The following is a 19,326-nucleotide window of genomic DNA, read 5'->3' on the forward strand; positions in this document are numbered from 1 at the left end:
ACAGCTCACGGCAACGCCGGATCGTTAACCCACTGAGCAAGGGCAGGGACTGAACCCGCAGCCTCATGGTTCCTAGTCGGATTCGTTAACCACTACGCCACGACGAGAACTCCTTATTATTATTTTTTTTTTAATGGAGGAGAGATCAGATCATGCTTATTTCTACTTTATTTCAGCCACACAGGGAGTTTTGCTTAGGGAAGTGTCCAATCCCTAAAAGTTGGGACAGTGTGCTGACTGCATGTAGTTTCCTTCCTAGAAGCTTCTCACCTCGTCTTTGCCATTAACTCGCGGAGCCTCGAGCCTTCTCGGCAGGATTTCAGTTCTGTGGATGCTGCTGTGTCCCTCTGCCTTGTGGCCCTGGGGATCAGGAGGGGTGTGGGAGTCAAAAGCACCACGCGATTAGCTAAGCTTTATAAAGAACAGTAACTTAAAACAATCCTGTTCCGCTGCTCGCCCCGGGGAATCCTCAGGACTCACATCCCCCAGTGCGTGGCCCGCCCTTTGCAAGAAGTGGCCTTGCTGGTGATCCTTCAGGGCACGGGGGGGCCCTGAGGAGGTTGACGTAACATCCGTGCCAAGGGAGTTGGCTCTTGGGACAGTGATGGTCACCCCGTGCTGCCGTGGGCGTCAGCCACGTGCTTGGCGTCTGCGTGATCCTTTACTGCCTCTGTCCGTCCCGGGCCAAGTGCTGCCAGTGGCAGAACTGATTCTAACTCCTGTCTGTTAACCCCAAGGCCCACACTCTTTGTGTTGTGCTGCACTGGGGCAAGGGCAGATGAGGTCGAAAAGCTTGAAAATTGTGCACACATAATCAGGAATCTTCTGGAAAAAAATGGAAAAATCAAAGTTCCAATTTTGAACCCAAAGAAAAGAGACAATTGATTACCCTAAAATCAAACACAATCATTTATTTCATGATTGATTTTTTTCTTTTTGTCTTTTTAGGGCCGCACCTGCAGCATATAGAGGTTCCCAGGCTAGGGGTCCAATTGGAGCTGCAGCTGCCAGCCTACACCACAGCCACAGCAATGGCAGACCCGAGCCGTGTCTGTGACCTACACCACAGCTCACGGCAATGCCAGATCCTTAACCCACTGAGCGAGGCCAGGAATTGAACCTGTGTCCTCATGGATACGAGTCAGATTTGTTTCCATTGAGCCATGACGGGAACTCCTCTGAACACGTTTATAATCGCTTCCTTCTAAGTACAAAATTCAGAACGTTTTGAATTCTTCATTTTCTCCCCTAAATTTGGGGCGTGGATATGTGGTGGCAAAACCTAACGGGAACTGCCGTGGGGCTACTCTGGGTCTGTATGAATCTCACTTGCTCTGAAGACTCTTAAGTCTGCAGAAGGTCTCCGTGGCATGTTCCAGGCACTGTCCCGAAACCCTGGTGTGTGCATACTCTTCTCTGACATGTAAGGTTCTAGAGTAGGAAGCGTACCTGGCCCCAGGTTTCCGATGGACCTGTGTAGCTTGTGTCTTTTATTTGTGTGTCTTGGAAGTGACAGCCACGCCTGTGGGAGGAAAATGAGACACTTCTACCAGAAGGGGGCGCTGTGACCCCAGCAGACAGACTGGGAGAAAGCAGCACGAGTGGAAAGGCGTCTGGAGGGGATGGATGGAGGGAGGGAAAGGAGGGGAGGGGAGGGGTGTGTGACTGGGGGCGGGCGTTTTGAGGGTTTCCTACTCTGCCCTTGAGGTAAGAGCCTGTTTTTCTCCGTCTAGATGGGACAGGAGCAGACGTTTGGAATCCTTAATGTCCTGGAATTTTCTAGGTATGTTTCTTTTTTATGCGCTTGAAATGAAATGAAATCCTCAGTATCTCTGACTATTTTATTTCACACGCACACACTCATCAGCTTCATCAGAGCGTTGACGTGAGGATAGGGTAAATTAAATACGGTACTTGCGCATTAACTGCAGTAAATACAGCTCTGGAAGCCTCTGCTCTCTGGAATCTCTGCCTTTCATGAAAGAAAGCGAACTGGGTCACCTCCTTTCTTTTTAAAAACGAGACGTTCTGCTTCTATAACCTTCTTTTCTTTAGCTTTCCAGAACCTGGTGCTCTTGCGTCAGCAGCTGCAGACACATCTGGGTCGTTGGCAGGCTGGGATGAGGGCACTATTTCTGTGGGTTTCCCGGGCCGCACGAGTCTCCCTTGTGCCCCATCTGCACACGAGACCCGGGAAACCGACGAATGCGGGCAGATCCGAGCAGTTCACCCCGCTGGCCTCTTTTGAACACACTCAGACTCTTGCTTCTCCAGTGAGCTTCATTGAATTTCAGATCGAACTTTTTGGATGGTCTGCTTCCCTAGGCCATTCCTAATTTGTCGTAAACCCAACTTCTCTCAAGATTTTGTTGTTCCTCCCTCTTACCGTTGAGCTGTGACTAGGAGAGCGAGCTTCTGGGCTATCTCGAAAGCTTCTTTTCCTGTCATTTATTTTTATTTTTTTGCTTTTTCTTAGGGCTGCACCCGCGGCACATGGAGGTTCCAGGCTAGGGGTCCAATCGGAGCTACAGCTGCCGGCCTCCACCATCGCCACAGCCACGCCAGATCCGAGCTGAGTCTGTGACCTACACCACAGCTCACGGCAACACCAGATCCTTAACCCACTGCCAGGGATCAAACCCGCAACCTCACGGTTCCCAGTCGGATTCGCTTCCGCTGCGCCACGACGGGAACTCCTTCCTGTTGTTTCAAATGAGGTCTTTCCCTACCCTTTGTTAAACGATGCCCAGATAGTTGGCTGACTGAGCCATGAGCCGTGTGACAAGGTCAGTGTTTTTACCTTGTAGGCACCGCTTCCAGCCCCAGTCTCTGGTTTTAGGACCACAGACTTGACCTTGGGCGGGTCGGGAGCCCTGGGTTGGGCATTCCGTGGGAGAAGGAGGCGGCGGGTCACAGCTGGGGGCACGTAGGGGTGGGATGCCTCTGTGTGGCAGTGAGGGATGCCCTGGTCATCTTTCCAGACTTGCTGTGCCTCCTCTTGTCGTCCTGGAAACCGTGCTGCTGTGCGGCGGCCTCTGGGACCGGCCGCGACTGGAGAGAAAGGGCGTTAGGGACAGGTGCCTGGGGATGAAGACGTGAGGGTGTATTTTTTAAAATTTAGGGGAGATCGTCCGTGGTCGTAGAGGTGCTTCTGTTTCTTTTTAGCTGACTTGTCTTTGTCCAGAGGCACTCTGGCCTGTCAGCACCCCTTTGAAGCCCTTGGCGGCCACTGGCTTAACTCGTTCAGAACCTGAGAGGCAGGGAAAGAGCCCTGCTGAGAGCCCCTGGCTGCCAGGCAGATGGGAGACAGCTCGGGTCCAGGTCAGACCGGTGGTGTGAGCTAGGATACAGGGATTCACCCAGAGCCGGAGCGGGGGACGGGGTCCATGGAGTCCCCCAGTCGGGGGCCCAGCATCACGGGGATGCGTGTTGGCTGCAAAGGACGGGAACAGGTGTGGGGCATCCGCTGAGGCCTCGGTGTGGAGGGCTCCTGGGGGCCGAGGCGAGGCTGCAGAGGTGGCCGGAGGTGGGTGAGAAGAGGCCTCGGTGAGAGAGGGTGGTCCTGATGAAAGAGGTGGCAGGAGGGGCACCACTTCGGAGGGGGGGGACCGTCACGTGACCCCAGGGCTCCATCAGCCGTGTTCTCGGCGTTGGTCATTTTTTGCCGCTCCAGTCGAAAAAGACAGCAGGAGATGCTTCTGAGGGACGTGGGTTCTCACTCTTGCCCTTTGCTGCTTTCTGGGCACGTGACTGAATATTTTTGAGCTGGGGCATGAGACAGGGCATCGTCAGAGGGCAGTTGCCCAGCGTAGATGCTCGTGCCCACGTCTGTCTCTCCCCGTCTTGAGCGGCGCTGGTGAGTTTCCAGGGCAGGAAGAGGACCAGGTTTAGGCGCGTCGTGTGTAAGTGGAAGGGCGGGAGGGACAAGGTCCGACTTTGAGGAGAGAGTGGGGAAGAAGGGGGCTCGGTCATTTGGGGGCGGCTGCGGCCTTTTGGGGTGTTTGGGTTCCATTGTAGGATGCGATTCTCTGAAACAGACCCACGACCGTGTCCTGTCCTTGTTCTCACTCTTGTTGCAGCGACAGGAAGCGAATGTCCGTCATTGCGAGGACACCTTCGGGGCAGCTGCGGCTCTACTGCAAAGGGGCTGTGAGTACTGGCTGGGGTCTGCGGGCCGGGCCCCGCCGCTTCCCGCCCGCGGCTTCAGCATCGCCCGCGGCGGCCCAGGGTGGGGAGACCTGAAGCCGACTTGGGACTAAAGGCCCCGGGGATGGGGGGCTTCAGGCCAGCGTGGCCAGGCCGGCCCGTGGGAAGCTGCTCGTACCTCACAGTGGCTTTCCGAAGCAGTGGCTTCCTGTGTCCTGATCCCCATTTTTTCCCTTTTCTTTTTTTTTTTTGTTTTGCTTTGTTTTGTCTTTTTGTCCTTCTAGGGCTGCACCCACGGCACGTGGAGGTTCCCAGGCTAGGGGTCTAATGGGAGCTGTAGCCACCGGCCTACACCAGAACCACAGCCACGCGGGACCCAAGCCGTGTCTGTGACCTGCACCACAGCTCACGGCAACGCCGGATCCTTAACACACTGGGCGAGGCCAGGGATCGAACCCGCAACCTCTTGGTTCCTAGTCGGATTCGTTTCCGCTGCGCCACGACGGGAACTCCCTGATGCCCATTTTAACACCTCACATTGTGACTTCGGAAGCTGCGGTCACTTGCACAGACCTGTGGTCTTCTGAGCACTCTGATACGTATTTTTTTCCCCTAGCAGCTGTTCTTCTCAACGTTTGTGGTTTAGTTTTTATTCACTACAGAGGCTGTGTGACAGGTTTGAGGTCACGCCCATTTGGGGTCCGTTATTACTGCTGCCTTTGGTCATTTCTTCTGTCTCCTGGTGATTGGATGTAAACCTACTGTCTTTAGGAGTTCCCGTTGCGGCTCAGAGGGTTAAGAACCCAACATAGCAGGTTGAGGACCTGACATAGTCTCTGTGAGGATGTGAGTTCGATCCCTGGCCTCTCTCAATGGGTTAAGGATTCGGCCTTGCCGTGAGCGGTGGTGTAGGTCGCAGACGTGGCTCGGATCTGGCATCTCTGTGGCTGTGGTGGAGGCCGACAGCTGCAGCTCCGATTCGACCCCTTGCCTGGGAACCTCCATATACTGTTGGTGGAGCTTTAAAGAAAAAAAAAGGAAAAAGAAAGTACTGTCTTTAAGGAAAGATGCTGTTGCTTGTGGGCCTGGCCTGCAAGGCCACGTTCTGCCACGTCGTGGTCCCGTGTGTTAGGGAAGGAGGTATTACGCTCGTCTTATGAGACGGTGCTGAGACCGGGAAGTGACACTAGGATTAAGGATTTGTTAAAATCTTCCCTTTGCCACTTGTGAGAAGACGTATTTGCGTACATCGTGACCAGAGCTTAAAACAAGTGAGAAATCTAGGTGCTCCCACTGTGGTGCGGTGGGTTAAAAATCCCAACGGCAGCGACTCGTGTCCCTGCAGAGGCGCGGGTTCAGGGCCTGGTCTGGGAACTTCCAGATGCCACAGGTGTGGCCATAAAAGTAAAAAAAAAAAAAAAAAAAAAAAAAAAGTGGATAATGTGTGTGAATTCCCAAGGCATTCTATCTGGTCCCATCAAGGTCGCCTAGAGTGCGTTCTCACATGATGCTCTTTCTTCACGTTGTGTTTGTTGATTTGCCGCTGTGCCCTAAGAGCCACAGCAGGTGGAGGAGGGCTTGGGGCGGGGTGCAGAGGAAGGGGGCAGCCACTGCCCGGCAGTGCTACACAGGTGCATTTTGTTTTTAATAGGGCTTTATTCTCCTCAGACCTGCTTTCCCCAAACCAAACTAGATTTCTTAAAAAATTAGGGGAGCCTAAACCTGTCATGCAGTTTGTAGCATATCTGATGCATGGTCTCTGGGCTGCAGGCCCCCAGCCCTGCTTGTGGCTCTTGAAAATAGTCGCTGAGTGATGAGCTGTCCACACTGCGTGTTCCCAGCTGAGCCGGTTCCCTGGGGGTGGGTTGTGTCTCCCAGGGCAGTGGTGGTGGTGGGGCTCCTGCAGTGGCAGGAAGGGACACCTGGGCAGTTTGGGGTGGTGGTTTTACGCTGCCCACTTCTGCAGAAGCTCCTAAACTCTGGTGCGAGCTCTGCAGATGCAGGTGACAACCATGGGCTGACATGCCCCCAGTGGGTATCCTGACCCTGGGTTCTCCCGGCACGTTTGTCTGGACACGGATCCGCACCCAGTTCGCCAAAGCTCGTGACTGAATCTGGCCAAGAACTGTATCTCCCCTCGTCCACCCAGATGCTCTGTGGATCAACACCCCAGAAACAGGGCTGGGTCACCCCACCGCCTGGAAGGTCCGTGGACCTCGGGCCCCGCGGCTCACGGTGTTTCCTTCTTTTGCAGGATAATGTGATTTTCGAGAGACTCTCGAAAGATTCAAAATACATGGAGGAGACCCTCTGCCACCTGGAGTATTTTGCCACGGAAGGTAGGCGGGGTTTGGGGCTGTTATTTCTGGCGTTGGGGTTGTTTGCAAGGGGCGCTTGGTGAGCCGTGATGCTTGGAAGAGACCTGTCATTTTTGTGCAGTGCTTCACTTGCCTCACAGGTGCGTCCTTTTCTAGCGCCAACGCTTCCCCACCCTTGACCTTCTGTGTTGGTGACAAGAGGCAGGGCTGCAGGCTGACCGTGACTGTTACCTAAACATGACCCCCGCTCACTGTTAACTGGGTGTGCGGGGGAAGTGGCCGCCCCACCCAGGATGCTGGCAGAACTGTCTTCTAGTTCTTTCTGGGGAAACTCACCTCATGGCTTCTCAGCCCCTCTCTCAGTGTCCTGGTGACACTGGCTTCCCCTTGACTTAAGGCCAGAAGGATTCACTGAACCCAGGGAGTTCCTGTTGTGGCACAGTGTGAACAAACCCAACTAGTATCTGTGAGGACGCAGCTTTGATCCCTGGCCTTGATCAGCGGGTTAAGGATCTGGCATTGCCACGAGCTGTGGTGTAGGTTGCAGACGCGGCTCGGATCTTGTGTCTGTGGCATAGGCCGGTAGATGCAGCTCCGATTCGACCCCTAGCCTGGGAACCTCCATATGCTGCAGGTGCGGCCCTAAAAAGACAGGGGGGCAAAAAAGAAAGAATGATTCGCTGAGCCCAGAGCAGGAGAGGGAGGTGTTCTCTGACGGCCTCCGCACCTCGGATGTCAGGCCCCCCTGCACGTGGGTGCCATGAGAGGGGGGCCCTGCTGGAGAGGTGACGCGGCTCCCTCGCCTCCCAGAGCTCCTGTGGCCACATGTACCCACGTCCATATGCACACAGGGACACACACATTCACCCATGCACACAGGAACACACATGCAGACACAGGTACACACACACAGACACAGAGGCACACAGCTGTGTCTCTCACGTGCTGGCTCGCGGGGCCTTGACTGCCGTCGTGAATTGCACTTCCTGCCTCCCCTCCTGGCTGGTCCCCACTCGTGTGCCCGTGGGTGCCCTACGGCTCCTGTCCTTCTCTGCTGTGGGGTACTCATTCCTGGCTTGTCCTGCACGGCCCCGCATCTCGAGAAGAGGCGGTTTGTGTGACCACAAGCTGCTTTTCAAGTCCCTTTCTGAAGGCGCGAAGGTGGACTCAGCGCGACCTCCCAAGCCAATGCTGTTTCCTTGCACGAGCCGGTTCGACGTGGGGCCCCGTGGCGTCCCCTGGCGGGGGGTGGGGGAGGTGCCATCCTTCCTGCCAGCCCCCCGTGGCATCGCAGGGAGACGCGGGCTGTCTTGCAGGCCTGCGGACTCTGTGTGTGGCTTACGCCGACCTCTCCGAGAGAGATTACGAGGAGTGGCTCAAAGTCTACCACGAAGCCAGCACCTTATTGAAAGACAGGACACAGCGGCTGGAAGATTGTTACGAGCTGATCGAGAAGGTAACTGCCCGTGGAGACCCCAGGGAGGGGCCGCAGAGCATAGCCGTGGGACAGGGACCCTTTTGCTCTGTCGTGACGTTGTCTCATCTCGTGAGGAGCTTAGCTTACCTGAAGCTCTTCATCGCGTCTTTCTTTGCCTCGAAGACCCTTGGTTTTAATGGGCTCGCTCTCGGAAAGGTCCAGCCACCCTCAGTCAAGCGTTAACATCTTAAGAAGCTTCAGGTGACAGATATAGCACCAGCGACTTTCTGGGTTTGCTGAAGACGAGGCTGAAGGGGTTAGCTGACCCTCTGGGGTCCCCCGAGGCCATTGTCTTTCCAGAATATTTTCACGCTTACTGTCCTATGGCGTTGGAGCGTTGCCATGGCTGTCCCCCATTGCCTCCGTGGATTCTGTTTCCGTGTCATCACCCAGGACATGAGGTGGCTTCCCACGGGTAGATCCCCATATGCTCATGGGAGCTGGGTTTCAACTTTCTGTGTTTCATGTTGGAAAACAGCGGTCCATCCATTTTCCAGTTTTTATAGCTCCAAAGTCATTGCTGTCTTGCTTTTTTCATTCCCTTATTATTACTTTTTAAAATTCTGCTTTGCTTTTTAATATTCAGTTGTATGTTCACTTGTTCATCATTTTAATGGCGTTGGGGTGGAACTAAATTCAGCTGTTCATTGGCCCTGCTTCCCTGGACACAACCCAGAATTACTTGGAGAATCAGAACAAAGCAATGAAGTAGGCACGATGCCGCAGCGGCCCCCGGCCAGCGATGGGCACTCGGGAGATACCTGGCTTTGCTCATCACTGAGTCAGGTTTTCTCATGTGTCACCTGTACCAGGTCCTTGACTCAGCAGTGGAGGGAGGGGAGGGGTCTGTCCCTGCAGTACCTGCAGGACGACTTGCCCACCTGCTCTGCTGCCAGGTGGTTTCTCTTCACATGCGCCTGGTACCCAGAAGGAGATGGCAGGTGCCGGCCTGTGTGGGCAGAGGGGTTCTAGCATCTTGGATGGTTTTGAAATGCCCTCTGTGTGGCTCTCATCAGTTGCCTGCGAACAGAGGTTTCGCGTAGAGGAAATAATTGTCTCAGAACATTTTGGCTGCCCTTTGTTAAGGCTTTTGTCCCTGATGCTGCTCTTAAGCGTGTGCCCATCTTTAACTGAAGCTGTTTTTCATTCTAGAACTTACTGCTCCTTGGAGCTACCGCCATAGAAGATCGCCTTCAGGCAGGCGTTCCAGAAACCATAGCGACTCTGTTGAAGGCAGAAATTAAAATATGGGTGTTGACAGGCGACAAACAAGAAACTGCAATTAATATAGGTAATGCTCTGAAAAAGAATGGCTTGATGCGCTTATTGTATTATGTTTTTAAAATGTCGTCCTTGGGGGGTGCCTGAGAATTCCGCAGATGCACCGGACAGGCGGCATTTTGTAGAAGTCTGCCTTTAGGAGGCCCAGGGAGGCTTGCTGACCTGAGATGAAGGTGCTCTTGTGAGCGTGCTCTGCCTGTTAGAGACAGTCCAGCTATGACACCTTCCTGAAAGTGTTAACCACACTGAGAGAGGCTGGAGAATTCAGGAGTTGACAGTGTCGACGTTAGCTTTAGCTTTCTTCAAGAAAATTTAAGACACTCAGGGCGTGTTTGCCCTAAGTTTAAATATGCACCATTACTTGAGACTATTCTAACCATTTTAATGATTTCTGCTGACGGATAGGCTTTTCTGAGTCTGCGCATCACAGAGATGAAAACGGGAGAAAGGGAATTGAAGTCTACATAACTTCATGAGTGTTAAAGCAGCACATTGTAAGGTTGAAAAGGAATTGGGAAACTACTAATTTAAACAAAAATCTAACTTTGGTTATTCGAATTATCTTTAAATGAGCTGCTATTCCTGTCACCATCATAGTGTGACAAGCTCTGGTGCATGTGTGGTAAAAAGAATTTGTAAGGCGGACTTCAAAAAATATGTACATATGTATTTTATATTTGTAATGATCATTTTTTTTTCATTATAGCCGGTTTACAGTGTTCTGTCAGTTTTCTGCTGTACAGCAAGGTGACCCAGTCACACATACATGTATACATTCTTTTTTCTCACATTATCCTGCTCTGTCATAGGTGACTAGATAGAGTTTCCAGTGCTGCACAGCAGGATCTCATTGCTTATCCATTCCAAAAGCAATAGTTTGCCTCTATTAACCCCAAATTCCCAATCCATCCCACTCCCTCCCCCTTCCCCTTGGCAACCACAAGTCTGTTGTCCAAGCCCATGAGTTTCTTTTCTGTGGAAAGGTTCGTTTGTGCCGTGTATTAGATCCCAGATATAAGTGAAATCACATGGTATTTGTCTTTTTCTTTCTGGCTTATTTCACTTAGAATGAGAGTCTCTAGTTCTATCCATGTTGCTGCAGATGGCATTATGTTGTTCCTTTTTATGGCTGAGTAGTATTCTGTTGTGTCTATGTACCACATCTTCTTAGTCCATTCATCTGTTGATGGACATTTAGGTTGTTTCCATATCTTGGCTATTGTGAATAGTGCTGCAGTGAACATATGAGTGCTTGTGTCTTTTCAAGGAAAGTTTTGTCTGGATATGTGCCCAGGAGTGGGATTGCTGGGTCATATGGTAGTTCGGTGTATAGTTTTCTGAGATATCTCCATACTGTGTTCCATAGCAGTTGTGCCAATTTACATTCCCACCAAGAGTGCAGGGGGGTTCCCTTTTCTCCAGTCTCTCTGGCATTTGCTGTTTGTGGTTTAATGATGGCCATTCTGACTGGTATGAGGTGGTATCTCATGGTAGTTTTGGTTTGCATTTCTCTAATAGTCAGGTATTAATTTTTTCCAACCCAGGAGCATGGAATAACTTTACATTTCTTTGAATCCTCTTTAATTTCCTTGATTAATGTTTTTTTTCATGTGCTTGTTGGCCATCTGTATATCTTCTTTGGATAAAGGTCTGTTCAGGTCTTTTGCCCATTTTTCCATTGGGTTGTTGGCTTTTTTGCTGTTGAGTTGTATAAGTTGTTTGTATATTGTAGAGATTAAGCCCTTGTCAGTTGCATCATTTGAAACGATTTTCTCCCATTCTCTTAAGTTGTCTTTTTTTTAATGGTTTCCTTTGCCGTGCAAAAGCTTGTCCGTTTGATTAGGTCCCATCGGTTTATTTTTTGCTTTTATTTCTGTTGCCTTGGGAGACTGACCTGAGAAAACATTTATAAGGTTGATGTCAGAGAGTGTTTTGCCTCTGTTCTCTTGCAGGAGTTAAATGGTGTCTTTCTTATATTTAAGTCTTTCAGCCACTGTGCGTTTATTTTTGTGCAGGGTGTGAGGGTGTGTTCATTTCATTGCTTTGCATGCAGCTGTCCAGGTTTCCCAGCACCACCTACCAAAAAGACTGTCTTTTTCCCATTTTATGGTCTTGCTTCTTTTGTCAAAGATTAATTGACCGTAGGTGTCTGGGTTTATTTCTGGGTTCTCCATTCTGTTCCATTGGTCTGTATGTATGTTTTGGTACCAGCACCACACTGTTTTGATGACTGTGGCTTTGTAATATTGCTTGAAGTCTGGGAGAGTGATGCCTCCTGCTTGGTTTTTGTTTCTCAGGATTGCTTTGGCGATTCTGGGTCTTTTGTGGTTCCATATAAATGTTTGGATTGTTTGTTCTAGTTCTGTGAAAAATGTCATGGGTAATTTGATAGGGATTGCATTGAATCTGTAGATTGCTTTGGGTAGTATGGCTATTTTTACAATATTAATTTTTTCCAACCCAGGAGCATAGGAATAACTTTACATTTCTTTGAATCCTCTTTAATTTCCTTGATTAATGTTTTATAGTTCTTGGCATATAAGTCTTTCACCTCCTTGGTCAGATTTTTTTCCTAGGTATTTGATTTTTTTGGGTGCGATTTTAAAAGATATTGTTTTTTGTATTCCTTTTATAATATTTCATTGTTAGTATATAGAAATGCAACTGATTTCTGAATGTTAATCTTATTTCCTGCTACTTTGCTGATTTTTTTTTTCTTTTTTCTTTTTAGGGCCACGCCTGTGGCATATGGTGGTTCCCGGGCAAGGGGTCTAATCAGAGCTACAACCGTTGGCCTACACCACAGCTCACAGCAACGCTGGATTCTTAACCCACTGAGTGAGGCCAGGGATCGGAGCTGCAACCTCATGGTTCCCAGTCAGATTTGTTTCCACTGCGCCATGACAGGAACTCCCTTTGCTGAATTTCTTGATCAGTTCGAGCAGTTTTTGGGTTGAGTCCTTAGGGTTTTGTATGGTATATGTAGTATCATGTCATCTGCATACAGTGACAATTTCACCTCTTCTCTTCCAGTTTGGATACTTTTATTTCTTTTGTTTGTCTGATTGCTGTGGCTAGGACTTCCAGTTCTGTGTTGAATAGAGGTGGTGAGCGTGGGCATCCTTGTCTTGCTCCAGAGATTCTTGTGTCAGTCGCCCTTCTCCTCTCGCCCACCCCAGCAGTGGCCCCTTGCTTCTCCTGCGGGCCCAGACCTCCTCCTGGGTTCCCTCTGCCGTGGTGTTCCACTCCCCAGCCTGTAACACGTTGCTCCCCCACCCGTGATGCAGTGCTTCTTGGCCCCTTAGGCTGTCCCCACACAGCCAGCCCCAGTCCTCTCCCCGGGACGGCCCTCCGGAGCCTGAGCCTCAGCACCCAGCCCCCACCTAAGCATCTCAGGCTGTGGCGTCTGGGCTGCTGGTTCGGATGGTCTGTGCAGCTCTCACTCTGCTTTGCCCTCCTCAGTCCGGCTGCTTTTCGCGGCGACTTTGAGGTCCCTCCGTCTTGGCCGATCTCCTAGTTAGGCGGCGTCCCAAGGTGTGGGTTCCTTTTCTCCTTCACGGCTCCCTCTCAGGGATGCGAGGCCTGTCCTGACTGCTTTTCTTTCTCTCTTTTTCTTTGGTTCTTCCCCGTTATGTCAAGGGTTTCTTGCCCTTCTTGGAGGTTGAAGTTCTTCTGCCAGCGTTCAGGAGATGGTGTGTGCGAGTCGTTTTACACGTAGGTGTGGTTTTTTTGATGTGTTTGCGGGAGGAGTGAGCGTGACCTCTTACTCCTCCAGCATCTTGCTCCTTCCCTCCACCCCCGACCTCAAATACATTTATGAAAATAGACCCCACGTCACCGCAGGAAGAAATGCACCAGAACATCGGGATTTGAGCAACAGCGTCCTATTTGGAGGGGTCTCCTTGGAGCATAACCTGCTGAATCCAGCGGAGCCTTTTCTTAACCTTCTCTCCACATCAGCCCCGTCTCTCAGAGAACCTCAGTTGGAGACAGTGCTTATCTCTGGGGGAGATTTCATTTTTTTTTAATAGACAAGAGCCATTTAATCATTTCTTATCAAGGCTGTAACTAGTCAGATGCATTTAAATTTTTTTAGTAGTGTGTAGTTGACTTACAGTGTTGTATGAATTTCAGACAGATAGCAAAGTGAGTCAGTCATACGTATACGTGTATATGTTCTTTTTTCCCATATAGGTTGTTGCCAACTACCGGTAGATTTTCCTGTGCTACACGTGTGGTTCTCTTCAATCTTCTGTTTTATTTTACTTAATTTTATTATTTATCTGTTTATTTATTTATTTTTATTTTTTTGTCTTTTTGCCTTTTCTTGGACTGCTCCCAGGGCATGTGGAGGTTCCCAGGCTAGGGGTTGAATCAGAGCTGTAGCCTCTGGCCTACGCCACAGCCACAACAACACAGGATCCGAGCCGCGTCTGCAACCCACACCACCGATCACGGCAACACCGGATCTTTAACCCACTGAGCAAGGCCAGGGATTGAACCTGCAACCTCATGGTTCCTAGTCGGATTGGTTAACCACTGCGCCATGACGAGAACGCCTATTTTACTTAATTTTAATTTAATTAAAATTTTTAAGAGTCTTCCCTGAGTCCCTGTTGTGGCTCAGTGGTAACTGCCGTAGGTTGTGTGGGTTGATCTTCTGTGTATACAGTAGTGTGCATATGTTACTGCCCACTCCCCATTCCCCTGCCCGATGCATTTTGGACTCCCAGACAAGTGAGCATCAAGTCCCCAGAGACTGACAGCCAATTCGTGGCGGGTCTCTGAAGCACCGGGCGTCTGCTTTGCATCTGTTGTCCCCAGCACGTTTTTGGAGAAGAGGGTGGATATGTGCCTGTGTGGACCCATCGCCTCTACGAGAGGATAAAACCCTTTGGTGATGGTTTGCTTGGGGTCTCTTGTCTATACCTTGGCCCTTGAGGTATTATGTTCCATGTACATCTGGCCTAAACACTTGCAGTCGATATGCAGCTCCTGTTCATCGAGGGCCGTAAAGCTGGCCGCTGCTCCGAAGCGCCCCCTGCTGGCGTAGCAGGTGAAGGGTTTGTCTCTGCTGTGGCATAGCTTCCATCCCTGGCCGGGCGATTCTTAAATGCTATGGGCACAGGCAAAAATAAAAATAAATAAATAAAATAAAAATTTAAAAATACGCATTTATCATTGATAACTTGAAGATATTAGGAAAATCAAAAGAAAAAAACCACTTAGAATCTTACTACCAAAAAACATACCCTGTGATCTGGTCATTTAAAAGAATGTATTTAGGCTGTTTGGATGGCTCCCATGGTCCTAGAGCAGTGGGAGGAGGTGGGCAAGCCCTCTACTGAAAGTTGCCCTCTTGCTGATGAGCTGTCTTAGTGCTCCTGGGTCTCGGGTGTTCCTGCTGGACTTGAGGTCCATGGGCGCCACTGTGAGTGGCATGAAGGCACTTGCTCCAGCCTGCCCCCTGCCCTCCTGTCTTGTCACACCCGAGTCCATCAGGCTCTAGCTAAGTTGGGATGAACTCATTTGAAAAGCAAAGGGCCAGAAATCGGGCCAGAATTCAACCCAGAAAACACCAGTGGCTCGTGACTCCCAAAGGAAGGTTTTCTTTGGGTGTGGAGTGGGGCTTCTCTCACCTAACAGGTGATTGGTACCTGGCCGGTTTTTTTCACTGAATGGCTGTATCATTTGTGCTTTTTAGGGCTGCACTCGTGGCATATGGAGGTTCCCAGGCTGGGGGCCCCAGCAAAGCTACAGCTGCCAGCCTACCCCACAGCCACAGCAACTCAGGATCTGAGCCGTGTCTTTGGCCTACATTACATCTCACAGCGACACCAGATCCTTAACCTACTGAGCGAGGCCAGGAATTGAACCCACATCCTCGTGGATCCTAGTTGGGCTCATTAACCACTGAGCATGATGGGAACTCCTATTTTGTGCTTTTTTCCCAAAGAGGGTGAAGCAGCATTTGTAGTTTGGGTTCCACAAGTCCTCAAATTCATTAGATATTTTAAAATTGACCTTAACTTTTTTTCTTTATATTTCTGTATTTTTTATTCAAGGATAGTTGATTTACAGTGTTGTTAGTTTCTGTTTGTGTATGTGTGTGTATTCTTTTTTGTATTCTTTTCCATTATGGTTTATGATAAGATTTTGAGTATAGTTGCCTGTGCTATATACAGTGGTACCTTGTTTATCTGTTTTATATGTAGTAGTTTCATCTGCTAACCCCAAACTTGTAATTTATCCCTTCTCTTCTTTCCCCTTTGATAATCATATATTTGTTTTCAAGTCTATTTCTGTTTTATAAACAGGTTTATATCATATTTTAGACTCTATGTATAAGTGATGTTATATTTGTTTTTCTGTCTGACTTCTCTTAGTATGATAATCTCTAACTGCATCCACCTTGCTGCAAATGGTATTACTTCACTCTTTTTCATGGCTGAGTAATATTTCATTGTATACATACACCACATCTTCTTTATCCATTCATCCGTTGATGGACATTTAGGTTGTTTACTGCTGCTGTGAACATAGGGGTGCTTGTATCTTTTTAAATTGTAGTTTTGTCCAGATATATGCCCAGAAGTGGGATTGCTGGACCATATGGTAATTCTCAATTTAGTTTTCTGAGGAGCCTCCATACTGTTTTCCTTAATGGTTGCACCAGTTTACATTCCCACTAACAGTGTAGGAGGGCTCCCTTTTTGTCACACCTTCTCCAGCGTAAAATTGACGTTTTAAGCAGATGTTCCTCAAGACCCTAGGAGATGATGCCTCCTGTTTTTAAGCTGATGACTTGGCCAGCATCTCTTATGTATCCTGAAGCTCTTCACGACTCACACTCTGGCTGGTGCATCAGTGGGACTCAGACATGCCTCTGGTGTTGCTAAGTACGTTTCCGGCAGCTCAGGAATTGACATCCTTTGAAAGAGCTGTGTCTTAGTTACTTTTTTCACCTTGCACTCAGAACATGTTTGTAACCCTGGGTGATGTTGAGGGGTTAAGCTTCATTTTCTGAATTACGGTGTCTGTTGAGCCTGTAGCTTGTGTGGCGCAGACATCCAGATGTGGCACGAGACTTGAACACATCAGACCGCAGGTGACAGCTGTGAGCAGCCCGAGCTCGTGCTCCAAATCCAGGATGGATCGTAAAGCCTGGTTCTAGTCCCACGTTCCGCAAACGCTCCGTGGTATGAACTGTTACTGATCTGTCTCCTATAGTGTGGTTTGGATACTCTGCACGTTTTCGTGCATGCTGTGTGTGTGTTTTAGGGCACCCAGAAGATACTTAGGAAGAAGATGATGTACCTGGATGTTACTGGATGGGTGCTGGGTGCTGGGCTGGGTGTGCTTCCCAGCAACGGCCTTCGTCCTTACGAAGGAACAGTCCTAGAGCTGACTGAGTTTACAAGGCCATGCTCTACTTAACGACCAACTAGTTAGTGCTGGGTCCCAGGGCTCATGACGTGTGGTGCAGAGCTCATTTTAAACAGATTCATGATGGTTTTACGAAGAGTTTTCTCTAAGTTTTGAGTTAGAAAACACAGGAGAAGGGTACTATATTTTATCCACTGTTAAGACACATCTTGTTTTCAGATTTCATCACCTCTGGAATTGGGATGCCTTAACGACTGCTGACTCTCATAACTTTAACTGGCAACGTTTCCCTTTCGAGGTGACCGTTGGTGTTAGGTGCTGTTGGCTCTCTTCAGCATATGCTTTCTTTCTATCATTTGTCTGTCATCTCTCCATCCATCCACCTCTCCATTCATCGTCTCTTCATCCATCTCTCCATCCATCTGGGCATCCGTCATCTGACCGTCCATCTGCCTATCCATCCATCCGTCTGTCCATCCATCCTCTATCCATCCATTCATCTATCATCTGGCAGTGTTTTGAGAACTTACTGAAAGTGTAGCTTTCAGTGCATTCCTTGAAACCAAACACACTTAGATTAAGTTCCAGGATATTCATGTCTCTTATGAGCCTGTGAGTGTGATGGGGAGGCAGCCATCTGCCTGTGGCTTTGAGGTCCTTTGGAACTGACATGATGCCACGGCCCTGCTGGGCTCTGCTGGGTTAGTGCTGACTAGTGTGTTTCTAGGAATGGGCAGTATTCTTTTTTGGCTTCAAAATTTGGCATCAGCTAGTCTAAAGTGAAACTTCAGCTGTGGTTTTTGTGAACTGTATAGTTACCATTTCCTATTAAAACTGGATAAAACATCTATTACATAGTCAGACAATAGATGTGAAGTTTTCAGAATTTTTTCCGAATGGACATAGGCTGAGTGAGAACAAAATCCTCCTGCATATTCTGTCTTCAAGTCATCAAGTTGGGAATCACTTTCACTGTGAACCATCTGAGTTGGAATTCCACGCCCCTTCCCCCACATTTTGCTACCCACCACTTGTTACCTCTGGACCACTCCTGTAGTCTCGGAAGTTTAATTTCTGAAGCTGAGTAGATGTAGCTTATCCATGCCCGTCTTGTCCATTGGCAGGAAGACAAGTCTGGTACTCAGGTGGGGCTGCGAAAATTCGGCCATGGCCGAGTCTAGTGGTGTTCACAGAGAGGTCAGGTGTGTGATTTCTTGATTACCTGCAGCTCCGTTGTTGCCAGATGCTCCACCGTAAGCTTGGAGAACTTACATTCTCTAGGTTGGGCCTGCGTTAATGATGAGACAAACTCAGGAAGGAAATAGGTGAGAAAGTACCGACTGCAGGGTATAAATGCTAAGCAGGCTGGTGTGAGGAATAGTTACTCAGTAAGTGTCAGCCCGGCGTTGGGCATGTCACAGCTAAGTCCTTTATGTGAGTTTTATATTTAATTCCCTTTGAGGTCAGCATTATCCCCCCTTTAAAGATGGAACCAGGCACAGAGGCACCGGGTCTCTCAGCCTATGCCACAAATGTGTGAGAGCACTAAGGCATCTGAGCACGTGCCCACGGTCCTTGATGCTCACATCCGAGCAGGGAAGATAGACATCAGAAAGACCAGGGAGGAAGGACTTCCCGGGTAAGAGAGGTTTAAACGTGAGCCTCAAGAATTTGTTTCAAACAAACAAAGAATGAGCAGAGGATGGGTCAGGATGGCCCAGTTTTGGTGGGGGGTGGGGGACAGGGGGTAGATGAGGTAAGGCTGAGGCAGTGCCCCCCTCCCCTTGCGAAGCCTTGCGGGCGGGGTCTGAGCGTCTGGTGGGAAGGGTGCCCAGGACAGTTCTGTGGACACGTCCTGAGCATCCAGGTCCTCGGATGGGGAATCCCTCTCTGAGCCTCCCAGTCTGGGGTAGCTGAAGATTTCTGTCTTGCACCATCCACTCCTGACGTCCGGCGCTTCACGTGCTCACGCTCAAACGTGGAGTGACCAGATTCTCCCCCACATGACTCAGAGCTAACAATGCACTCGTTGGGGCTTGGGACCAAGTTGAAGCTCACTGATGGGGCGGGGCAGGAGGGCTCCTAGACCTCCAGCTGGGCAAGGCTGCGCTGTCCCTCCCTCTTCCAGAAGCGGCTCCAGGGGAACCTGGGTTGGCATCTCCGACGATATGTGCCTGCCTCAAAGAAAGAGACGGTGATGGCAAGTTCCAAGAGGGGTTTGGTTAGGGCATATTTTCCAGTGTGAACAATTATTTTATTTTCTTAAAATCAAGTCAGCTCTAAGTACCACAGGCGCTGTAATATTTGGATTTCTTTGAGTGCTGATTACACTCAGGTAGTAGAAAGACTAAACACGTCTGTGGCGTGCTGTGAACTTCAGCTGGAGAAAAAAGTGAAATCCCAGCGGCGACCTCCGCAGTCATTTTATGGTCGTCTTGTTAGATTGTGAGATTAAAGAAATAGCCCTCAATTTACAAGTGTGGATTGACATTCCATACCTGGCTCTCCGCCAAGAGCTGATCTCATTTTATCCAAAAACCTTAGAAATCAAGCACACCAAACTTGGATTGACATAATTTAATTTGCCACATGAGCTAAGTTGCACTTCACTGTGTTCAGCCTCCATGGTCTGTCGGGAGCGAGTGGTCTGTGTGCTAATCCTTTCAGCAAAATCTTGCTTCATTTTCCAAATTAAAAAAAGGGGGGGGGCTGTTTCTT

General features: G+C 49.5%; 1 protein-coding gene across 16 annotated transcripts in view; it reads left to right on the forward strand.

Moving 5' to 3' along the window:
* Nucleotides 1-19,326, forward strand: part of LOC100523747 (phospholipid-transporting ATPase IB) — a 516,487-nt gene that overhangs the window by 140,904 nt on the left and 356,257 nt on the right. For all 16 annotated transcript variants that reach the window (XM_021065485.1, XM_021065478.1, XM_021065484.1 and 13 more), the window contains 5 exons: nt 1,734-1,783; nt 4,080-4,149; nt 6,401-6,485; nt 7,781-7,920; nt 9,094-9,232. In XM_021065485.1, coding sequence (XP_020921144.1) covers nt 1,734-1,783; nt 4,080-4,149; nt 6,401-6,485; nt 7,781-7,920; nt 9,094-9,232 — 484 coding nt within the window. The remainder of the gene's footprint in view (nt 1-1,733; nt 1,784-4,079; nt 4,150-6,400; nt 6,486-7,780; nt 7,921-9,093; nt 9,233-19,326) is intronic.

This window comes from Sus scrofa, chromosome 11, assembly GCF_000003025.6.
Source record: "Sus scrofa isolate TJ Tabasco breed Duroc chromosome 11, Sscrofa11.1, whole genome shotgun sequence".
In the NCBI taxonomy this organism is placed as follows: domain Eukaryota; kingdom Metazoa; phylum Chordata; class Mammalia; order Artiodactyla; family Suidae; genus Sus; species Sus scrofa.